At 36.5% G+C, this 19,158-nt stretch overlaps 1 protein-coding gene across 1 annotated transcript; it reads right to left on the reverse strand.

Moving 5' to 3' along the window:
• Window positions 1-377: 377 nt before the first annotated feature.
• Window positions 378-8,686, reverse strand: LOC123881093 (zinc carboxypeptidase-like). Its single transcript, XM_045929664.1, has 9 exons — window positions 8,498-8,686; window positions 7,292-7,422; window positions 6,640-6,718; window positions 6,193-6,349; window positions 4,656-4,816; window positions 3,993-4,080; window positions 3,068-3,270; window positions 1,178-1,265; window positions 378-602 (listed from the first exon to the last, which is right to left on the reverse strand). Exons 1-9 carry the CDS (start codon window positions 8,663-8,665, stop codon window positions 418-420), a joined length of 1,260 nt encoding a protein of 419 aa, XP_045785620.1. The 5' UTR covers window positions 8,666-8,686; the 3' UTR covers window positions 378-417.
• Window positions 8,687-19,158: the final 10,472 nt, after the last annotated feature.

The following is a 19,158-nucleotide window of genomic DNA, read 5'->3' on the forward strand; positions in this document are numbered from 1 at the left end:
ATTTCGTATGTCAAAGCACATTTATTATCTAAAAATATATCAAAGGAAAGATGCTGATTAAATACAGACTGACTGATCTATCAACAAACAGCTTAAACTACTAGATGGATTGGACTGAAATTTGGCATGCAGATAGAGCTATTATCGCATGCGTTGAGAAATAATTTTTGAAAATTTAACTCTTAAAGAGTTTGAAGTATAAATAGGGGTACACATACGTAGGGGTTTGAAATTTGTTTAGTTCACGCGGAAAAACCTAGTTAGCTAGTAAACGTTTAGATAATTATCAAAATTCCCGACTCCGCTCCACACCGTCTGTCTGTTTGTTTGTTTAAGATGTTTATCGAATTTATGTAAAAAAAAAAGATGTTAAAGACTTGACTTTTTATTGAGGTCTAAGTTGATGAGGCACCTAAATTAAAAATATTCCATCTTTTTGGCCTCCGTGGCTAGACCGAGCATCATCTGGACGACCTCGTCTCCTTGTTCTGTGATCCTGGAGGGCGGCCAGTGGAAGGAGTTGCCTCGAAGCTCATATGTGTATACTAGCGGTGTTCTCAAGGTGTTCCGTACCCAGTCCATACTACCTCCGGACGCTGGGTCTGCAATTGCCAAAATTAAATATTGTACAAGTTATAGTCATACCGACAGACTACATGTTCTTCCACTGTAGTGAGTAAGAGACAACGCACACCCACAGAGAGTAGTGGAGCTGAGACCCTTCTTTCTTAAAAAAAACTTAAACTAAGCTTTTTATCTTTCAAATCTAACAAATTGGACAAACAAAAGGTGTACAATAGTACCTATTTTGAATAAATGATTTTGACTATGACTTTATACCTACTTTGGCGTGCCACTACAAAAGAAGCGAAAGGTATGATTCCTCTGCATTCAGAGTACGGTAAAATTTATCACATAAGCTTACTGCTTTATCAACTACCTCATCAGAATACCTGAGTAGATAAAAACTAGAACCTCATAGATTCTTTCACAGTTTTATCAAATGATAGGTTCTATTTCTTAGTTCTTAATGTATTTCTGTATACATATAGTCGAAACTATTACATACAGAATAATAAGATACCTATAGATATTAGATGTTGTACAGTAATGGTGTATTTATTTCACTAATTTAGTATTGATTTACCTATTTATTCATAAGACTACTTGTACTTACATAAGATCTCAGCTGCAGTACCTATATTTTTGTATCTGACATTGTTGACTTTATAACCATAATCCAAGGAAGCTTTGCCAATTCGTATCTGAAAATAATTTCCTAGAATAAACTATGCACATTTTTGATTTTCAAAGAACTCCTTTATAGACTACAGGCCCATGTTTAAAAATGGGTGGGTCATATGAACCACCAGGTGACGTATACAGGACGATATAAGAGCATAAAATAATAAGTTTCAGCACTATGCCGTCACTTGTAAGCTGTCCAACAGAGTGCTGGTGAGAATTGAAAAGTGCAGGTAGAGTGAGTACATTTTGGTCATATATTTTTGTACGGCATTTTTACCATCGATAGATCCATGAAAAATAATAAGAAAGCGCGCAGTGCCGTAAAAAAATGGTGCGCCACAAAGTCAGTAAATGTTTTGATTTTCTGACAATTTCCGGGGTAAATTTGGTCATTTAATTCTGTACGGCACTAGTTTCATACTGTTTCAATACAGCCTCTAATCCATTATTCCGCAACGCCGTACAAAAATCATGCGACAAGGGGAAAAAATTGAGGGTAGCAACCCCCTCTCTTTCCGTGGTCCGGGGGGTGATTTGACAAAGTACGGCTTTGGTTCCAAAACATTATCTAGCACTCAAAAGTACTATTAAAAATAATGCCGTAAAAAAATTAGTGTTCATTTGAATGTGTATCAATAATTATCTTAATTTCATGGTATACTTAATTTTTAAAGCTGTAAAATCATTTGACTCTGTACGGCAACTTTTTTTTTAACATGATAGTGTAAAATACTATTGTTATATAGTATTGCCGTTCAAAAGAAACTGTTCTAAAAAAAATTATAGATAAATACAAAAACTGAAATTTTTCAAATTATTGCAAAAGTTTAAATATTCATAGATTAATAAAATATAGCAATTTTCTACGCTTTTCCCTTGTTTTAAATAGTATTAAGATAAATAAATTAGGAAAAAATTATGCCGTACATTTTAATGCAGACCATATCTTTTAGGCTGATGAAAATGACGCTACCATTTTAAGGGTGTAGTACTTTATGGCCATCTGATACTGTACGGCATTAACATATTTTTGAAGAGAACAATTGATAATATGATAAAATCACTATGCCGTCTAACTGAAGTGAACGGGTGTGTATATAATATCCACATCCCCTACAAACCTTTGGACCAACGAAAATGTACGGCATGTAAAAAAATATTATCTATGCATAAAACACTTTCAAAATAAATTAATTTTATGTTGTTTCAAATTACCCCCCGGACCACGGAAAGAGAGGGGGTTGCTACCCTCAATTTTTTCCCCTTGTCGCATGATTTTTGTACGGCGTTGCGGAATAATGGATTAGAGGCTGTATTGAAACAGTATGAAACTAGTGCCGTACAGAATTAAATGACCAAATTTACCCCGGAAATTGTCAGAAAATCAAAACATTTACTGACTTTGTGGCGCACCATTTTTTTACGGCACTGCGCGCTTTCTTATTATTTTTCATGGATCTATCGATGGTAAAAATGCCGTACAAAAATATATGACCAAAATGTACTCACTCTACCTGCACTTTTCAATTCTCACCAGCACTCTGTTGGACAGCTTACAAGTGACGGCATAGTGCTGAAACTTATTATTTTATGCTCTTATATCGTCCTGTATACGTCACCTGGTGGTTCATATGACCCACCCATTTTTAAACATGGGCCTGTAGTCTATTATAACAACCGCAATAAAATAGTTATTTTACTGTCTCTTTCACTTTTATATGTGCTAATTTATTAGCTACGAAAAATTAATTTTACCTACTAAGAAATAACTTAGGCAAGTAATTTTTATTAAATATTTTGTAATTGTACTTATATTTACCAAATCATCATAATTTTCTACGTGTTGTCTGGAATCGGACAATGGCATCAGGAGTACGGCCGCATACGAATGGAATGAAACATAGAACAACATGTTCTTTATCCTGGAGATGTAGGACGACAGAGATCTTGTCTCGATTTCGGAGAATGGCTGCGAGCCGCAATATGTTTGGTAGTTACATGGCTCGTGGGATGACGATTCTTCTGCAAGACAAGATTATAATATTATTATTAGTAGGTATACATAGGTACAGTCATGAACAAAGGTAGGTATGCTTCCGCCAGTAAAAGCGACTATAAACGCCTACCCGTTTATACAAATCTAGCTTTGTTGCTGACTGTACTTGCTGATGTTCACGACTTGATTTTCCGGTATTAAAAGACCTTGTCAATCAATCGGCCTATATGCATCCACTGCTAGATATATGCGTTCCAGAGAGCGCGCCACCACACACGCCTTTATTACCAACTTTCCGCTACTTTCTTAAGGTCGTCAGTCCAGCGGGTTGGAGGTCATCCCACACCGCGCTTATCGGTACGTTATCTCCACTCCAGCACACGTCGGCCACAGCGGCCATCGGCATCGATTCTGCGACAGACATGGCCTGCCACTTCTGCTTGCTAATTCGTTGAGCTTACGGTTACTTTGGTTCGCCTATGGATTTCCTCGTTGAGGATTTTGTCCCTCAGACAGACATTCAACAAAGACCTCTCCATAGCACGATTTTAATTGTTTAAAGACCTTTTCCACTGAAAGAATCAATTTAATTATTTTACTTAGTATGTACCTATTGGATTAGATGTAGAGACATCTAGGTGCTACGACCGTAAAGGCTCGTCTGCAAACATCAAGGGTGTCATGTCTTTTTACGCTCTGCTATCAGAGAAATGCAGTACACGAAGATAGTACCTAATCGATTACTCACGTCCCCAATTATAATCCCAGTTGCGGTTAGGGTCGGCACCTACACAGCCGTTGGGCGATATTGAACGCGTTTTACGCCAAAACCGATCCTGGAAAAAAGATTACATTCATTACTCGACCTACTAATCCTTATTACTTCGGGAAATTTGCAAAAGATCGCAAGAATGGGACACACAATTGACAATACATGTTGTCTCTGCAGATATACGATATTTCATGCATTTTTCATGTATCGAAGCACATCAGGTATAATTAAATGAGCTGTGATCTTAATAAAGTCACGCGCAGTCGATAATAATTCGCGATGCGAGAATAGCGGACGCAAAGTATAATAAATTATTATCATCATCATCATCATCATAATCAACCTTTCATTGCCCCACTACTGAGCACGTGTCGTTCAGAATAAAAAAGGGCTTAGGTCATCGTCTGCCACGCTGACACACTTCACATACCTTTGAAAACTCTCAAGCCTGCACTTTACTCACGATGATTTCCTTCACCGTGATGTTTAATTGCTGAAAACGGACATAACTCCGAAAAGTTGGAGGTGCGCACCCGGGATCGAAGCCCAGACCACCCAACTAGAAAACCAACGACGTCAACCACTAGGCTATCACCTCATAATATTATACCTACCTATGATTAATATGTTGGCACTTACGAATGTATGTGTGTAATGGTATCCATCAGGATTAACAGAGGGGAATATCCTCCAGTCGAATTGATCCCTCAATCTCTTTACATTAGGGTCCGAGCTCGTGAGCAATTGATTGATGAAGTACGTTGTTACGGCTGGCGCTATCCATTCTCGGGCGTGGATACCTAGAACCAATGACCTCTATGTAGCACTTCACACAAGACGAGTCGTTTCGAACAAAATGTTTGCAGGCTGCAACTCGTTTTTGCTTACTATTTTATGTCCAGTGTCATACTAATTTTGACAGCTTCACACGACACGTTTTTTTTGTTTTAGATAGCCCTGCCATATTGCTGCCATAGGTAAGTAGGGACTAATTTAGCTCATTGCTAAATGATGTTGCATTTTTTTCGACAATGATTTTTCAAAAATCTTTCAGTCAACCTAGGTGTAAAGTGGGCTCTACACAAACGGCCGCGAAAACCCGCGACAACTGCGAATCACGAGTGTAGTTGTTGTTCACACCTTCGCGTTCGCGCTTCGCGCCTTTCCCCGATCAGTGTCGGTTTTTGGTCCGCGACAAAGGGTTTGCGGCGCGAACGTGAACGCATCGTCAATGTCACGAACAAGACTTGCGAGTGACGAGTGTGGAGGGACACAGTTCACGCGTAGATCGCGGTATATATTCACGGCGCGAAATAACGGCGCGACTTCGCGTGCGAGTGTAGAGCCGGCTTTAGAGAAATGTTGTGGGTGTGCTCAAAAGTCGTGGGAATAAGCTAGTCATTTTATATGCACCAATTAAATAAAACGTCACATCTTATGATAAATCCTTTCATTAGGTCAGGCTAATTGGGTTCGCTTATTTCTGCTGACTACTTTTTTATAAAATCTTTATCTAAACCAACTTTTCCCAAGCTGGCAATGCTGAAAAATCTTTCTTTCTTTACTTTATTTTTTAGTAATGAATGCCCATTTACTACATCCGTGTGGACTGTGGGTTTAGGTTTACTCAAAATCCTGTGGGAACAGTTTGATTTTCCGAGATAATAAGTATCCTATGTTACTCTTTAGGGTTTTAATTGTATAATTATGCAAAAAAATCCATGGCTTTGTTACGCTGTGATTGAAGTAATACCAGTTACCAACACACCAATATTAGCTATTAGTAGGATAATATTAGTAGAATACATATTTTAATAGTGCATGCCGAGTCCACATCGAGGAGACACAATTGCGTACATGTATCTTTGTCCATGTATCGTCTTGTATTTTTTTTTCAATTGTAGTCAGGTTTGTGGACTGAATAAAAAAAAATTAAAAAAAAAAAATACTAATTCAATATTAGAAGTAGTATTCTTACAATATTAATCGTAGGATAATTAAAGAAGGTTATTAATACTATAATAGTAAGAACCTTGTTATATTACATGGAAACAATATTATACCCTATCGATAAGTAGACGGAATGACATGCATCATGTAAACCTTATTGGTTTTTCACTGTGTCAAAGCAGACTTGCTGAACTCTCCCTATTTTGATACTAAAAAAAGTAATTACCTGATTCAATGAAAAATACAGGTTTCGTCTCGCCGTTGTCAATAGGAGTGTTAATTCTCAGACCTCTGATCTGCCTGCCCTCGTAACTTTGGCCGCCCACTATTAAATTTGTCCACGTGGGATATGTCCTACTCACGTTTTTGAGGTATTTGTTAATCTGAAACATTATAAAACTCAACTCATAAAACCGATAAGCTTTCGGTTATTTTTTTAAAATATAAATAGCGGAACGTTTCTACAAAATTCCATTGAGTATGATTGGTTAGTATTCCAATGAGAGACGAACTACGTTTGTATGAGTGACGGAGAGAGCCCTGTTAAGTAGACTAACTCCCAAGATGTATAAACTGTATACATTTCAATGTGCAACCATGTCCATATATTATTTCAACACAAAGTCCAGGGCTAGGGCTGATAATAAGAAAATGAGCAGAACTAGATACTTACAACAGGAACGTCGTAATAGGCATCCCACGATAACTCTTGTTTGCCTCGTAAAGGCCATGGTTTTTCAAAGCGAATTATCCTTAAAAATAGAAATAATAACTTAAATATTCTGTACAGAGGGTTTGCATTTGGACTGCAAGACGACTGCAAAATTGTAGTTTTAATGTAGTTTTATTGAAGTCGACATAAAGAAGAGTGAACAGACATCTTCTAGGCAGGCGCTGCATCATCATTCACTAAGTATTTGGTGTGAAGTCAAGCGCATACCTATATAGTAAAAAAAACTGCATTTAAACTGCCGACGGGTTCTATAACGGACACCATACTACAAACTGCGAACAGTATTCAACCGTATGTTAATGTTCATAAAGCTGAATTTAACATTGCGTTTCCACTGAAGTGATGTGGAACGTAGATGTGTTTTCAAACAATCAAATTTTTTGAGAGATGACGTTATAAAATTATCACGTTATTTCTTATAACAACCACAATGGTTCATTGAATACGTCTCTGATTCGCTCCGCTTCAGTGGAAACGTACCCCAAGTTGATAGCTCAAACACTCAGTTCTACTTTTCCCCGTCAGTACGCGCTGGCTCTTATAGTATATTATATTTTTGTGGGGCTTAATTTTTGAGGTCGGGTGGACTTACTTCGAAATGTCACTATACAGAAGCGTGACATTCAATTTCTCTCTGGAGGCGATTTCCCGAAATTTAATGTTTAATTCTGGTGCTACCACCACTTCAGTGGAACTTACACCGCCAAAATAAAAAATTGAGTTCTGAAATTAACAAGTGTAAATTAAAAATTTATAACACCCCCGACAAGTGAAGGTTATAGTAACTAGAAAAGAGCTGATAACTTTCAAACGGCTGAACCGATTTTCTTGGATTATAGCTAAGAACACTCTCGATCAAGCCACCTTGGCTTGATCGAGAGTATTCAAAGACATTCTTAGATAAACAAAAACAAACTAAATTAAAATCGGTTCATTAGTTTAGGAGCTACGATGCCACAGACAGATACACAGATACACACGTCAAACTTATAACACCCCTCTTTTTGGGTCGGGGGTTAAAAAATTATAATGTACTTATTTCATTTAAATAGTATTTATATAAACAGTCTGTTTAGTGTATTCTTTTTACAATAAAGAATTATTTCACCAGATGATGCCTGTAACTTTCATACGCGTAGTTTTAGATTTAGAAAAAACTCTTTGATTTTCCGGGCTAAAAAGTATTAGTATCAGTAAAAGTATCAGTCTTATATCTATGCTAAAATTAACGTCGATCGTGACGTGATTGAAGAACAAACCAACAAACAAAGACACCCGTATTTTATACTTGCACTTCGTCCGTGTGGATTTAGGTTTTTAAAATCCCATGGGAACTCTTTGATTTCCCGGAGCAAAAAGTAGCCTTTATGACTCCCTGGGTCTGCAAAGAATCACACCGATCCGTTGCCTCGTTGCGGATTGAAGGACAAACGAATAAACCAACAAACGAACACACTTTCACATAAAATGGCGTGGTAATATGGGTATGATTATTAGTATAATAAATTATTGACCCTGCCGAGAACCCAGGATCTCTCACTGGGGACAGGTCGAGATGGCAATCGGAGTATGAGGCGGGAGGACTCCCCGCACACCCGCATGTCACCCGCACTATCACGCACTGAGTTGGCGGGGGGGCTGTGTGGGTGTACGGGGCGTCCCCATCACGTTTGCCATCTCGACCTGTCGTGTAGTATACCTATGAGTCCTCTGACAGGCTCACTACGCGCCGGAGAGATTGGTGAAAACTTCTTGGGCATAGCCGTAATTTTTATCTTTTTAACCAAAACATACTTACACCGTCTTCTTGTAAGGCATTTTTTAGATTGTTCAGTCCATTTGAATTTCCAGTTACTTCGTAGGATTTATAATTTTTATAATCCTTGTATTTGTCAACACCAACTACTTGTGTGACGTGTACATAAAGGAATGTACATAATATTAGTGTCAATTTTGGAAATAACATATTTCCAGTTACGATATGATACTGACTACAGAATCACAAAGTTTACTGTCCTATTTATTGGCTGTGGTTAAACATCGATAAAATTGTTTACATACTTGAAATATGTACCTAATGATGTGCACTTGTCTAAGGCCTGAAAACTAGATATGGGCATTACTGCTATAATTAAATCATTTTCATTTAGTAAAATTTTTATTTTTCTTCATAGTGATTTTTCACGGAAATTGATTTTTCAAGTTTCACACTTATAATCGTTTGCGCCAGTAATTAGTAACAAGGAATCATAATCAACAGCGCCAGTTTTTCACTGAAAGAAAATTTTCGTACATAATGATTGTAGGTGTGAAAAATCGTATTTCGTGAAACCTAGCAAACAATCGTTTGCGATAATAAACCTTAATTTGACTAGACGTTTTTCTCTTTCTAAATTTTAGCTTTTAGGTAGATTTTAGCTCAGGTTGATATCTAGATAGGTATATAGATAGGCGCGTAATTTTAACAATAAAGCGGTATTAAATAATTTTCAAACTTCATGACATTTTGATTCGTGATATTTCACATGCTACTTAGTAAGATAGCAAATGTTACTTATGAAAAGGCTTTTCACGTGTTTTTCACATGCACCTGTTAAATAGTTCAACCCTACTGAAAATAACTTCTAACAAAGATATCTAAATTTAGTAGTACATAGTACTTAAAGTTAGTGATAAATAGGATCGTCTCCAATTTTAAACTCATAGACCAAGAAGAAGTGGTCCTCATAGACCTGGTAAGCTTAAATTTCTTCAAAAGTATTTTGGTATAGGTAATACATTTTCAAAATGTCACTCGACCATGTAAGATTGCTTGTAATAAAGCTATCATTGCATGCCTTTTTCTCTACGTAGATATTTCCTTATCTTTGTCTGCAATAAAAAAATTCTTTTCTTGTGGAAAATTGAATGAAAGTGATCATATCGTTGTCACTATGCCAGCATTCTCAATTTTCAATGTAAGTATACTTATAATAAATAAATATTATGTAAAAAGATTGGTATGTGACCTCCAACAAGCCCGCAGATGTACCGACACAATTAGAAATACAATTAACCTCATTGTTATTCAACTATTCATAATATGCAGCGTAACATCGAGTGTGAGTGTCGATAATACGGGACTGTTGCATAATGCGATGTGATCTCCTAGAATGGAACCGGACGATTTCCGGAAACACCATCTTCACCATTTTACCATCGAATCGCAAGATGTCGGGCGAGTTTCCATCCTTATGTCGTCGACATTCCATCTACACGCATGAAACGTTTTGTATCATCATTCCTCATACGCAGGGCTAAGGTTTGTAATACTCTTCCTTGATCTATGTTTTTTTTTCTCTCGTCTGGCTTTACAAAGATTAGCCAATGTCAAGTTTGTAGTTATTTGTAATAAGTTAGTTAAACTATAAAAGTATGGACCCCGTGCTGGCGCTCGCCGACACACGGACGGCACCCCCTTAGAGCGCTTTCCAGTTAGTTTTAACAAAAAAAAAACACTCCAAAAAGGCAGAGCACACTAGCCAGCTAACACCAAACACAGACGAAGTCCCGATCTATGTTTCCTACCAATTACAATCCGGGTATTTTTAAAACAAGAATGAATAGGCATCTTCTAGGTAAACGCGTCCCATCTTAGGCTACAATATCACTTTCTATCAGGTGTGATTGTGGCCAAGCGCTTGTCTATAATGAATAGAAAACAGGCTAAACTTATGACACGCCACGCGATCTTCCTAGTGCAGTGGTGAGCGAGTCTTATAAGTGGGAGGTCCCGGTTTCGATTCTCGGCAGGGGCAATTTGGGAATTTATAATTTCTAAATTGTGTTGTGCGAGGTTTCGGCCGTGGCTAGTAACCAAGCTACCGACAAAGCCATGCTGCCAAGTGATTTAGCGTTCCGGAACGGTGTAAAAATCAAAGGGGTATGAATTTAATAAAACTGCCACACCCCTTCCAGGTTAGCCCGCTTCCATCTTAAACTGCATCGTCACTTGGACCGGTGCATGATAAAATGCGTTTAAGAGATCTATGTCCAGCGGTGGGCATCTATCGATTGACGACACAGAAGTCGATATTAAATTATTATTATTATCTTCGTCAAATACCTACCATGCAGGTAGCTTTATAGGCATAGATGTACCTAAGCACCTACTTAGCTAACAATTTATTAATGTTCCAGTAGTTGACCTCCTGCGTCCTGCACTATGTGATCCAGTTAAAAAGTAGGAGGTCCAGGTTTAGATTGCTTCGCAGGGCTATTTTAACCTACACGACTCTGCCCTGAAAAGATTCACGACAGAAATATTCCATAAGAGTTCCTGATGATCGAAATTTCTTTAAGAATAATAATAATATGTGGCGTGTTATCGGTCTACCATCAGAAAATCTTATATCTGTCAGTGGATACGTATAACAGTAAAAGTAGGGGAATTTCGATGACTAACCGAAATAACGACGTCAGCAAAGAATTTCGGTGATAGACACCTAATAATTATGGATGGCATTAGACACTAGGGATGTTATGGATATATAATTTCGGATCCGGATATGGATATGGATATTGGTAAAAAATAATATCCGTTTCGGTTACGGTTACATGGATATTAAATTATTTCGGATTATCCGATAGTTTCGGTTACGGATATTAATTTTTTAAGGAACTGTAAAATGTGAACTGATGAAGGTGTCGCATTCCAGCGGAGTGCACAGTTAATTCGTATGAGTGTAGTATTTAGTTAGACTCCGCCCTATCCGAAACTATCCAAAACTTTTATTACGGATTCAGTTACGGTTACGGATATTTTTTTATTTCGGATATCCGATAGTTTCGGTTACGGATATGGATATCCATAACAACACTATTAGACACCGTAACAAAATTATTAATTAGACTTTGACATTTTCCATATTTAACTGAATTACATTGGGTAATAATTAGCCACTAGGATACATAGAAGGCTTACTAGTTACTATGTAGTTTTTAAAATATAAATATAAAACAGCTTAGATAGGAAAAACTGAGGAGAAAGAAAAATCTGTTTAAAGCAAATTTATTCAAACTATGTAGATATTTTTAGTAAAATATAGCGAATAACGGGCAAAAGGCCAAGAGGCATAAATCGTAACATCTGTTACAGTTAGGACTTTTTTCCTCTGTTAGGATTCATTATTGAGCTACATTTCTTGGATATATTCGTATTTAAGAGTCAGGATTGCAATAGGTACTGTTTGTGTAGCTCTAGGTATACTGATTACCTAATTTCTGATTTGAGCACCAAAGTAACCGACATAGCCTAGGGTGTCTGTGAAGTGGCAATAGGTGAAAAAAACGGAAAATGGGGCTATTTCTCATATAATTTTCTTGTACTTAGGATGTCCTTAGGTTTAGGTTTTCATTTGGTGAAATGAAAATTTGGTTATCTGAAAGTAACTTACGACTTTATTCCTAGGTATAAGATTTATTCCATGTTGATGAAAGGCATAAGTTAAAAATGCTACCCTAACAAAAAGTTTTGTATTCCTCGAAAACAATGCCACAAGAGTTCCCCGAGCCTTTATTTTTTTAAGGCGCGTGAACAATTTTAACGTGGTTTTAACAAAGCAAGCCGCACCTAAACGATGTTTGCATTAGAGAAAATTTATAATAACGGCCCACGGTCATTATTTTCTATTGCGGTTTTATGGAACATCAAACAATATCTAGCTTTGAATATCCCTTTGAAAAGTTCTGTTATGAAAGTTAAATTATTATTATTGTTTGTAAACCACAATGAAATTTGGATATAAGAGAATGGATAGGTACATTTTTCTATTATAAAATAGTAGGTATATCCTGCCTGTTATGTTTTTGTAATTTCGACGAAGGTTAGCAAAACAAGTAATTTTGAGTAAAGTTTTTGCGTAGGTAAATTCGGTTTTAGATAATCTCTAGAAGCTCAACTAAATTGAAGACTAACTAATTAGTCCAGAATATTAATCCAGGATACAAACTATCTTCATCAAGATTGGACTAGCGGGTTGAGTGGTGAAATAGTATAGAAAGGCTATTATACTAACTTATGCCCGCGACTTCGTCCGCGAGGACTACACCAATTTCAATATTCAAACCCCTATTTTACACCCTTAGGGGTTGAATTTTCGAAAATCCTTTCTTAGTGGATGTCTACATCATGATAGCTATCTGCATGCCTTTTAGCCCGATCCGTCCAGTTTGAGCTGTGCGTTGATTTGATAGATCAGTCTATCAGTCAGACAGCAGGCGTTTCCTTTTTTACATATTTAGATTAGTATGGATGGTACGTGTTTTAAAAATAAAGGCACCTAGCACAATATTATAGGCATCTATTTACAAAGCTTCATACATATATGTATACATAATTGTTATATCTACAGTTATTTGGAAAATTCAAATTGAATTAAAAATTGTCACAAAAAAGTATTTTTTCACAAAAAACATTTTTCCTAAATAAATATAGAATCGAATGAATGTCAATAATAGAACTATTTGAACTGTATTTGCAGATTTGATTACTAGACACGGATGTGGCGCGAATACACAAACATAATGAATGCCTCACTGTTGAAATAAATCCGAACAAGATAATAAATATGAATAAATACGAAGGTGTGATAATATCTGTGATGCTCGGGCCACATTAGGGTATACGTCAATGCCCAACAACGCCGAAATTATTATCGCGATAATTCCGCCGATAATAATCAACGCGTTAAGTGAGTGGCCACACTTGAACGGTTGATGTCTAATGCCAATTGAATTGGGTTTAAAATTATCTAACGCCAAACGACAATGTGAATGCCGTTGTAAAACTAACGCGTTAGGTAGTAGCTACACCTACGCTTAGCGGCTTGTCAATGTAGCGGGGCTAAGTATAAGTAGGTATGTCTCTCTGTTATCTTTTTATGGCACTTAACCGATTCTGACGAAATTAGCTATAGGGACGGACGGGTTCTTTTAAAAAAAAACTAGCTGATGCCCGAGCCTCGCCCGCGTGGATTGGTCAGATTCTCTGCAGCATCAGGATTGAGGAGTTGGAATCCAAATTTTTTATGAAACAATGTCACAAAGTTCCTCTATCGATTAAAAAAGAAATGACGCAAATCGGTTCAGAAATCTCGGAGATTTCGGTGTACATAGGTAGAAAAACACTTTTGAAAGTCGGTTAAAAAAGTAGCCTATGTTACTCCCTGGTCAATTCTCTACTTGTCTGTGAAAATCCCGTCAAAATCGGTTCAGCCATTCCGAAGATTAGCCTTTTCAAACAGACAGACAGACAGACAGACAAAAATTTTAAAAACGTGTGATTCAGTGTTTGTATCGTTCATATAACCATATGAGCTTAATATGAGGTAGTTATTTCGAAATTACAGACAGACACTCGAATTTTATTGATTAGTAGAGATATAGATTATAACACCCCCGACAAGTGAAGTTTACAGTAACTAGAAAAGAGCTGATCACTTTCAAACGGCTGAACCGATCAAGCCACCTTTCAAACAAAAAAAAAACTAAATTAAAATCGGTCCATTAGTTTAGGAGCTACGATGCCACAGACAGATACACAGATACACACGTCAAACTTATAACACCCCTCTTTTTGGGTCGGGGGTTAAAAACATTTTTATCGCTGGAAATAGGTAAACTATAAATAGCTTCAGCAAGAAAAATAAAACAAGCATCAAAAGAAATTTCTATTATCGAAGCGAACTTTATAAATATCAATAAGTTAGCTAGGCTACGCCATGTTTATCTGAGTAGGCGGTGTGTGGTTGGATTTTCGAGAAACTTTTGTATGTATTGAAAACTCATCTTTCAACTGCTTTATCTGTCAGTATTTTAATTCCTATTTTTGTTTCGTAACTTTTCTCGAAGTAGACAAAACAAAAACTTTCCTCGTAAATCCTACTTCATACAGAGAAATACAACTTGGTGTAATAAATTCTGAAAAACGCAAAATCTTTTTATTGAAAAACACTGTTTTTATTTTTCAGGTTACCATAATATTATGTTTTGATATAGTTTTGAAAGTATTTTATTTTTATTTTCTCAAAAAGATGAAAGACATTAATATAAGGTAGGTATATGCCACCGTGAAGTTGAAAATATCGTTAGATTACAATCCAATCTATCTCGTGAGATTGTAAACTGTCAAAAGACTGTGAACCTCTCTATTGTGAGATCTATGTATATGTCGGAACTTTATGTACTTATGGAATTTTTTATATCTGGCTTTTATACCTAAGTTGCGGCTAATTAAGATCTCGGATTAGACTTCATTATGTTGTAAATTAACCAGTTTATCCCAGTTGGCCTTAATTTTTAAACGTACCTAGACATTTTTCGCATTAGAAATCATTATCTCAACAAGTGAAAATTAAAAATTTATAACACTCCCGACAAGTGAAGGTTACAGTAGTAACTAGAAAAGAGCTGATAACTTCCAAACGGCTGAACGGATTTTCTTGGATAAGAACACTCTCGATCAAGCCACCTTTCAAACAAAAAACTAAATTAAAAGCGATTCATTAGTTTAGGAGCTACGATGCCACAGACAGATACATAGATACACAGATACACACGTCAAACTTATAACACCCCTCTCTTAGGGTCGGGGGATAAAAAGCAGGTTTTGTACCCATTGTACCTACTCATCTGTACTATCATTCATATCTAACTAAGAGCAGGTACTGTACTTATATATAAAATGTATTAAAATTTTACACTTGAGCGGTCTTAGAATTGAGAATAGTATTCGTCGGTGGGTAAATCTCAATATTACCATAATTCGTGAGCTAACCGAGATATTAAACGCTTTTATAGACCCATTTTTATATTTTACACTTCACAGAAGTAGAAATCTGATTTCTAAACTGTATTTTACGTCTGGACGATCACTTTACATTCTTCTTTCCCTTTAAATATATCTATATTGTTTTTTTTTTTTTGAAAAATTGATAGCTAGTGCCATTCTAGCGATACAGCCCAAATCTGTTCAGGTATTTAGAAGTTATGGCAGAGTAAAGGAACTCACATACATACATATTACATGAACCCTTAAAATATTACATATCTTTTTTGTGTCGTTTGTTTAAAAAACCGGAAGCTGTTCGAATGCAGTTTAGAATGCTACCTTGTGACGTTTTAAAATATTTTTCAGTTTTCATCGTTCAATTTTGTGCTCAAAGTCTTCCACCAATAAACTTCACTAATTCATAAAATGCCTATTTTGTCTTTGTAAATGATTAATTAATTTATTAGGATCGAAAAAATCATTTATTAAATCCCGTTCTTTAAGTCCCGATAAAAAAAGAGTTTTTTTAAAAGACAGTTTCATTTATTAATCAATTCAATTTTAGACTAAGTATAGGTAGTAGATATACCTAATTAATAAAATAATGTCTATCCCACAGTATACATTCTACAATGGTAATATCTTCAAAGACCTTCTTATATGTATACCTACATTAATTGGTAATTTGAATGTAAATTGCCATGAATACAATTCTTACATAATTTTCTCTTCCTGGACGGTTAAATCCCGACCATAGAGATCCTTCATCCAAGATCCCGACCCATGTTCGCAGTAATGACGGGTTTCTATGCAAATATTGACAGAACCCTTCATGTAGAGTCGATTGTCATCCGGTCCGGACGTCCGGGAAGATCGGAACGGGTTTTACTTAATTGAAGTCGATAATACTCAATACTATGCGGGCCTGTTTCACAGCTGCCAGATAAACATTATCTAATGAATAAATTTGACATTTTGACAGATTCCCAATACAAAAACTTTCCTAACGTCTTTATTCGTTAGGTAAACTTTATCTGGCAGTTGTGAAACAGGCCTTAGTATCTTAAAGTCACATAGAAATCTCCAATCTATGTATATGATACTTTAAAAACCCGAACTATTACGGTAAATTCTAGGATTTTGCAGTAAAACTTAGAATTTACCAAGTCTTAACGGTAACAGTCCGAACTCTTCTGTGTTAAACGATTAATCATTGATTTCGGATTTTTAAGTTAAATACTGTCATTAACTCTGTAAATGGTGTAATTTGTAAAATTGAAAGCTCGTACAGGTCCGAAATTAAAGATAATGACATATTTTTATGAAAGTATCAAACAGTTCGGAATTTTACCATAAACACTTGGTAAATCATAAGCTCACTATACTTTCTATACCTACTACCTATACTTAACTACAGTTCGGACTTTTACAGTAACATATATATATATATATATATTATGTTACATAAAACAGTACATGTTATATAAAACAGTACCGTAAATCACTATAAAGTGGAAGCGCACTAAGAAATGATTTTGACAAATTCATACAGGTATTAATATTCCGTATATTTAATTCATACAAAAAAGCTATGTAGGTATAATACCTGAAAATCAGCATTGCAGTATTACTGAATAAGGCATACTGCAACATAGAGGTGACCCATTTGCTATACATAAAATAATATTTACGTTATACAAACGATGATAGCCTAGTGGTAAAGACGTTGGCTTTCTGTTCGGGGGGTTTGGACTTCGTTCTCGGGTATGCACCTATAAAAGAAGTTATTATTAAACAATACTTGCCTTAACGTGAAGGAAAATATTGTGTGTGATATATACTGTACTAGATGATGCCCGCGACTTCGTCCGCGTGGATTGAGGTTTTTCAAAATTCCGTGGGAACTCTTTGATTTTCTGGGATAAAAGGTAACCTATGTGCTAATCCAGGATATTATCTATCTCCGTTCCAAATTTCATCCAAATCCGTCAAGTTGTTTTTTCGTGAACGAGTAACAAACACACACACACACACATACACACAAACTTTCATTTTTATAATATTAGTGTGATTTCTGAGAGTTCTTCGTAATGTTCTCAAAAGTGCGTAAAATATGCAAATCCACACTTAGTCAGCATGGTTGACTGTGGCCTAAATTGCGTGAGAAGCTTGCCTAGTAGTATAAGGACCGTAATAGAAGTAACACTATTGCTACTAGAAGTTTCCGAAAAAAAACTAATTAGGTTGCCCCTAATGTAAACTAAAGTAAGCTCTTTTACTGGGGTATCTATAACTTAAAATTACAGAGCAAGTGATATTCCTAGGTATTTCAGTGGGATGTGGAATTGAGTCGATAAAAGCTGCTAATACCGGAGCATGGCCTCATAAATATGATAATTCGAAGGGCTCTTATTACACTGAATATTATTCTGAAATCTAACCTCGTTCTTGTATGAATTTAAGGTGAAACTATCTCTAGTATTTTTGAATAGCAATGCTGAATAAATGAATGCCTACATAATATTAGTATTAATTTGTACAATATGGATTGAAGCGGCGCGGCGAAAGACCGTCAGTCAATCAATCAATCAATCAGCCTGTTTGCTTCCACTGCTGGACATAGGCCTTCCCAAAAGAACTCCAAAACACACGGTCCTCCGCCATTCTCATCCACCCACTACCCTTTTATGGTCGTCGGTCCAGCGGGTTTGAGGTCGTCCCATAATGCGCTTGCTGATACGCGTTCTCCACTCCAGAACACGTCTGCCCCGGCGGCCATCGGTTATGCGACCGATATGACCTGACCGACAAAGGACATTATGTCCAGCAGTGGACGTTTATTAGTTGATAATGCTGATTATGTACTCCCTAGTTTTTATTAGAAGCCGTGATCCAATATGCGTCGTATCTTCTAGAGGCAGCCGTAATATAACGCGATTATTCGACTATCGCAAGTTCGTGCGAATTTTTCTCGTATGAACCCGCAGATTTGTAGGTTTTGTCGAATTATAGTAAACTAGATATGCCCGCGGCTTTAGGTGCGTAGATTAAGTTTTTCTAAAAATCTTTGGTTTGTCGGAATAAAAAGAAGTCTATTTCCGTCCCCGGGATGCAACTGTCCAAATTTCGTCAAAATCGGTTAAACAGATGGGCTCGAAAAGGTAGCAAACAGACAGACACGCAGGCATTTAAATCTAATAGGTTTTAGTGTGGAGTATGGATTAAGCTGGAATTCGATGTTTAATAAGATCATGCAAGAACTCCAGGATCGATTAATAAGGAACTTTTAAAGTATAATAAGTAGTAGACTAAGAGCCCGTGAGGGCCAAACCCACCCAAAGGGTGTATGACAGGCGGTTGCCGCGATATGAAGTGTCTGACAATGCATGTCGTGATATTTTCTAATACTTTTTCGAAGAAAATATAAAAAAATGCTTTGATGAAAGATTTATGAGTAAGCCTTTGTTACCTGTTATCTATAAAAGCCACCATGATCCAAACTTCATAGTCGCTGATCGTTCCTCCCTGTGTTGGGGACAATACGCAGAGGAACTTTCAGCTTTTGTAAAATAACGAGGGTCTGGCCATTACAGGCTCCAAGTCTATAGGTATTGAAGGTCCCTATATAGAGAAATAAAACATTCGGTAAG

The sequence above is a fragment of the Maniola jurtina genome, chromosome 3 (genome assembly GCF_905333055.1).
Source record: "Maniola jurtina chromosome 3, ilManJurt1.1, whole genome shotgun sequence".
NCBI lineage: Eukaryota > Metazoa > Arthropoda > Insecta > Lepidoptera > Nymphalidae > Maniola > Maniola jurtina.

Excerpts from the sequence above, each read along its gene's own strand:
- LOC123881093 (XM_045929664.1), bottom strand. The coding sequence starts at position 8,665 with ATGTTATTTCCAAAATTGACACTAATATTATGTACATTCCTTTATGTA. Across the intron at positions 6,719-7,291 it reads CTGTATAGTGACATTTCGAA|GATAATTCGCTTTGAAAAAC; the intron begins GTAAGTCCACCC and ends TCTATTTTTAAG. Across the intron at positions 3,271-3,992 it reads CTGGGATTATAATTGGGGAC|AAGAATCGTCATCCCACGAG; the intron begins GTGAGTAATCGA and ends CTTGTCTTGCAG.